The sequence below is a fragment of the Gracilinanus agilis genome, unplaced genomic scaffold, assembly GCF_016433145.1.
Source record: "Gracilinanus agilis isolate LMUSP501 unplaced genomic scaffold, AgileGrace unplaced_scaffold8487, whole genome shotgun sequence".
NCBI lineage: Eukaryota > Metazoa > Chordata > Mammalia > Didelphimorphia > Didelphidae > Gracilinanus > Gracilinanus agilis.
This window is the reverse complement of record NW_025399282.1, coordinates 586-4364: the sequence shown is the minus strand read 5'-3', so window position 1 is coordinate 4364 and position 3779 is coordinate 586. Positions and strand designations below refer to the sequence as shown.

At 53.5% G+C, this 3779-nt stretch overlaps 1 protein-coding gene across 1 annotated transcript; it reads right to left on the bottom strand.

Annotated features, from left to right (window-relative positions):
* Positions 1-63: 63 nt before the first annotated feature.
* Positions 64-3260, bottom strand: NACC1 (nucleus accumbens associated 1). The gene is made up of 5 exons (XM_044685261.1): positions 2336-3260; positions 2054-2227; positions 1286-1391; positions 960-1057; positions 64-737 (listed from the first exon to the last, which is right to left on the bottom strand). Exons 1-5 carry the CDS (start codon positions 3258-3260, stop codon positions 478-480), a joined length of 1563 nt encoding a protein of 520 aa, XP_044541196.1. The 3' UTR covers positions 64-477.
* Positions 3261-3779: the final 519 nt, after the last annotated feature.

Sequence of the window (3779 nt, the reverse complement as noted above, 5' to 3'; positions counted from 1 at the left end):
TATATTATTTCTAGGTCTATAGATTTCTCTCTTTATATATATATAGTTAGATCATTCTGAGTGTTTAAAAAAAAAAGTAAAGGAAATAAAACCATGTTTGACACTCTCCCAGCCACTCAGTGCCTGTCATGAAATGGGGAATAGGGCAGGAGACCAGAGACTCCCCACTTCAGCCCACACCATGGGACCACAAGGCCACCTGGATTTCTGCTCCTTGGTGCCATGTGCACCATGGCAAAGAAGTGGTGCTATTGGAGGGTGGGGGTGAATGGGACAGACAGCAGCGTGCAGTGATCACACGTCCCCTCTGGCAAACTGGACCAAGGACAGGAGGGGATGTTAACCAAAGAATAAACAAAGTCCAAAGTGAAAGGCAGAGTGAACCCTTGCCAAAGGGTAGCCTGAAGTAGGAAAGGAGGGAGAGGAGAAAGGGTGCAGGCCAGGAAAGGCCAGGCCTGGCAGGGGAGAGGGGAAGGGTTATTGGAGGGCTTCAGCTGAGGGCCCAGCATCACCATCATGGCTGGCCGTCTCAAAGCCGTGCTCCACACCCATCATGTCAGGCTCCATCTTGCCTGTGTCATTGATGAAAGTTGTGTAAGTATCGCCTTCAGCCATGAGTAGCTTCAGCTTGGGGATCCAGCTCTTACGCACCACCCTTCGGGCGTTTGTACACATGTCCGCAGCGATGGCATTCATCTCACTCTCCTTAAAGTTGGGGGCGAAGTTCTGGCAGTAGACTTGGGGAGAGATGAAGGGAGAGGAAGGAAGGGAAGCCTTAAGGACCACGGCTCATTCTGTCCTCCTCACACAGAATTGTGCTAAGCACTAAAGTGGCACTTGAGAGTGTTTTCTTAATGAATGAATGCTGCTGAACCAGCCCCCTGGCCCTCCTGGGCACTGGCTCTATATTTCCCAAGCCCTGGGCTCCCTCCCTCCCCAACATGCCCCAGTGTCCTTACACTTGACAGCATGGAGGACCCGGCTGTCCAAGGGTTTTCGGCTAGGGTCATTGGTGGAAGATCGGATGCCTGTGCCACAACTGTTGGCCAGAGTGTTCCTGGAGGGAGAAGTGGGATCAGAACTAAACTACATGAGATCCTCAGTTTGACCAGCCCAGGCCAAGGGAGGGCATTGAACCCTTCACTCCAGAGGGGGAGGAAGGGACAAAGCAAAAGCTGAGTTTTCATGGAGCCTCTCCTCAGGCTAGGTCTCAGGACTCCATGGATGCACCGAAGGCATCAGTACATGCTTGCTGTTTTTAAATGAAAGGAAGACTGGGCCTCACCTGTCAAAAAAGGAGGCAAGGAGTCGACGAAGGAGAACTTTGTGCCTTGTGCCCGCACTGACGTGACAGTTCATGAGTTGTGCCCTTGTGATGTATACATTGGTGCCTGGTAGAGGGGAAGGGGGAAGAGTGGCATGCTGAGTAAAGGCCAGGCAAATCACACAAAGCCTCTCTCCCTTCTAAACCAATGACTAACCCACAAAAGTCTACTTAACCCTACCCAGCCCAGGCAGATGGACCTCTAGCTCAGGCAGGGGTTTTGGGCACAGTGAAGACACAAATAATTAGAGTCAAGGGGCCAAGAATACAGAATGGAGCTGGAAAAAACTAACTAGGACTTGAATGGGATTCCAGGCAACATCAAAGCTTACAACCACTATGCTACTACTGTTCAAGCCTAGCCCAGCTCTTCCCCAGATTCCTACCTCAATCAGGTTCCCCTGGTCTGGAAATGCCCTCCCAATTCTTACCTATCTTACCTTGGAGGCCCAACACAAGTTCCATTTCCTGTAGTCTTTTCTGACTATTCCAACCCCCCAAAATCTCTTCCCTCTCTAAAGTCCTAAGCATTTACTGACTGTACCACTCATTTACTACTCTTAAAAAGTTTTCATAGGCACATGTTCTATTTCTCCAAGTAAACTGTGAACTCCTTGTGATCAAGACATCTGATAGCCTTGTTCAGCCCTTATGTCCCCCATTCCCCCCCACCCCATCCCAGGAACTGAACACACAGTGAGGAAGGCCCTTTCAGACTCCCAGGCCCACCTGTTACAAGCTCCAGCTTCTCAGCAGGGTCTCCCTCATCGTAGAGCTTTGGATGGCATCGATTGCCAATCTGGTTGATGAGCTCAGCTGGCAGTGAGGCCAGGTCTTGCCGCACCCGGATTCGGTTGCGGGACTCGGAGGCCACTTGCTCCGGCAGGGCCTCCACCTTCTCAGCTGGGGAGAGAGTGGGGAGGGGAGGGGAGGGGAGTGCCGATGGGGGCTGTAGGGCCTCCCCGGGGCTAAGCCCCTCCCTCCCGCGCCCCAAGGGGCTCCCCCGCTCACCTGTCTGGCCTACATTCATCATGCTGTACATGGTGTACATGTTGCAGATCTGACGGTATTGTTCATCAGAGCCCTCCTCCCCTGCATCCTCCTCCTCATCCTCCTCATTGTGGTAGGAACTGGGGCTATCACTAGTGTAGGCACTGGATGTCCCAGGGCTGGTCCGTTCTGACGTGCTGGGCCCGCTCCCCATACCCGCTGCCCCTGCTGGCACTGGGGTTGGTGCCATGCCCTGGGGCACCTGCTGCTGCTGAGGCTGCTGAGCCAGGGGCTGTGGCTGCTGGGACCGGTTCCCTCCTAGGTCCGGGCTTGAGAACTTGGCCATTTTGCGGCTGCCATTGCTGCCACCTTCTTTCTGGCCACTGTCCCATAACCGCTTGGCTACAGGTGTGCATTGAACGGAGTCTGACTCTTGCTGCTCAGTCTTAACTCGAGAGACAAGAGGGAGCGGGGCGCTGCAGGCTGGCCAGCTGGAGGTTTGGGCCACAGGGCTCTGAGGCTCTGATGATGGTGTTTCCTCCACGTGTAGGCCCTGAGAGTCACAGCTGGGCGAGCTTACCTTGAGGAAAAATTCTGTGCCCTTCTCCATGATCTCCTGGATCTGGAGGAAACCAGCAGTGTACATGAGGAGGAATTGGTCGCCCACATTCATGCTGAGGCGGCCAGTGTAGCAGAAGCTAAGGATCTGTTGGAAGGACTGGGGCTGCACAGCAGCAGGCAGCTCCACCACTGCACTCTTGCTGCTGTTAAAAAGGTCCCGGAAGTAGGAGCTGCTGGCAGCCAAAACAGCTCGGTGGGCCTTGAAAGCATGGCCTTTCACCACTACTGACACGTCGCAGTAGAGACCCTGCAACCGCTGTTCATTCAGGCATTCCAGGATACTGTTGCCAAAGTTGGGAATCTCCATCTGCAGGGTCTGAGCCATGATGGGAGCAGCTTGAGGAGGGATGGGGGAAGCCCCCCTTCCCTCCACCCAGGATGTCAAAGTCCTCACACAATGAGGCTGAGCAAAGCTCAGGGGCGAACCTCCCTGGATAACAAGAGGGAGAAGCTGAGGCACCAAGTGGAAAAACAGGCTTGGAGCCTGGGGATCCTAGCCCCCAGGATCCAGGCCCAGGCATTAAAAGATGGGCTGGAATGGAAAAGGAAGAATTCCAGGAGAGGGGAGGGCCTAGATGGGAAAGAGGGTATCAAACTAATGCCATTGTTGGGGAGATCATGTGAACTCTGTCCACCTCTCCAGAGCTAAGCTGATGCTGCCATCAGAGAGTTAGTTTCCATAGTAGGAAGAAATATGACACCTGACAGCCAACAAAAAGGCCCCAAGCCCCCAAAATGGGCCATGTGGGAAAAGCTATACAACTTCCCTTCTTAAGCTTAGACTTTGGGCTATACTGCTGCTCTCTGGGCCCCAGGTGCAGTGATTTTCCAAAGGGATTTGTAG

What these genes read in the sequence shown, in the direction of transcription:
- NACC1 (XM_044685261.1), bottom strand. Translation starts at nt 3,260, where the DNA reads ATGGCTCAGACCCTGCAGATGGAGATTCCCAACTTTGGCAACAGTATC. An exon ending in GAAGCTGGAGCTTGTAACAG is followed by an intron (nt 1,392 to 2,053) that starts GTGGGCCTGGGA and finishes CCCCTCTACCAG; the next exon opens with GCACCAATGTATACATCACA. An exon ending in GGTCCTCCATGCTGTCAAGT is followed by an intron (nt 738 to 959) that starts GTAAGGACACTG and finishes TCTCTCCCCAAG; the next exon opens with TCTACTGCCAGAACTTCGCC.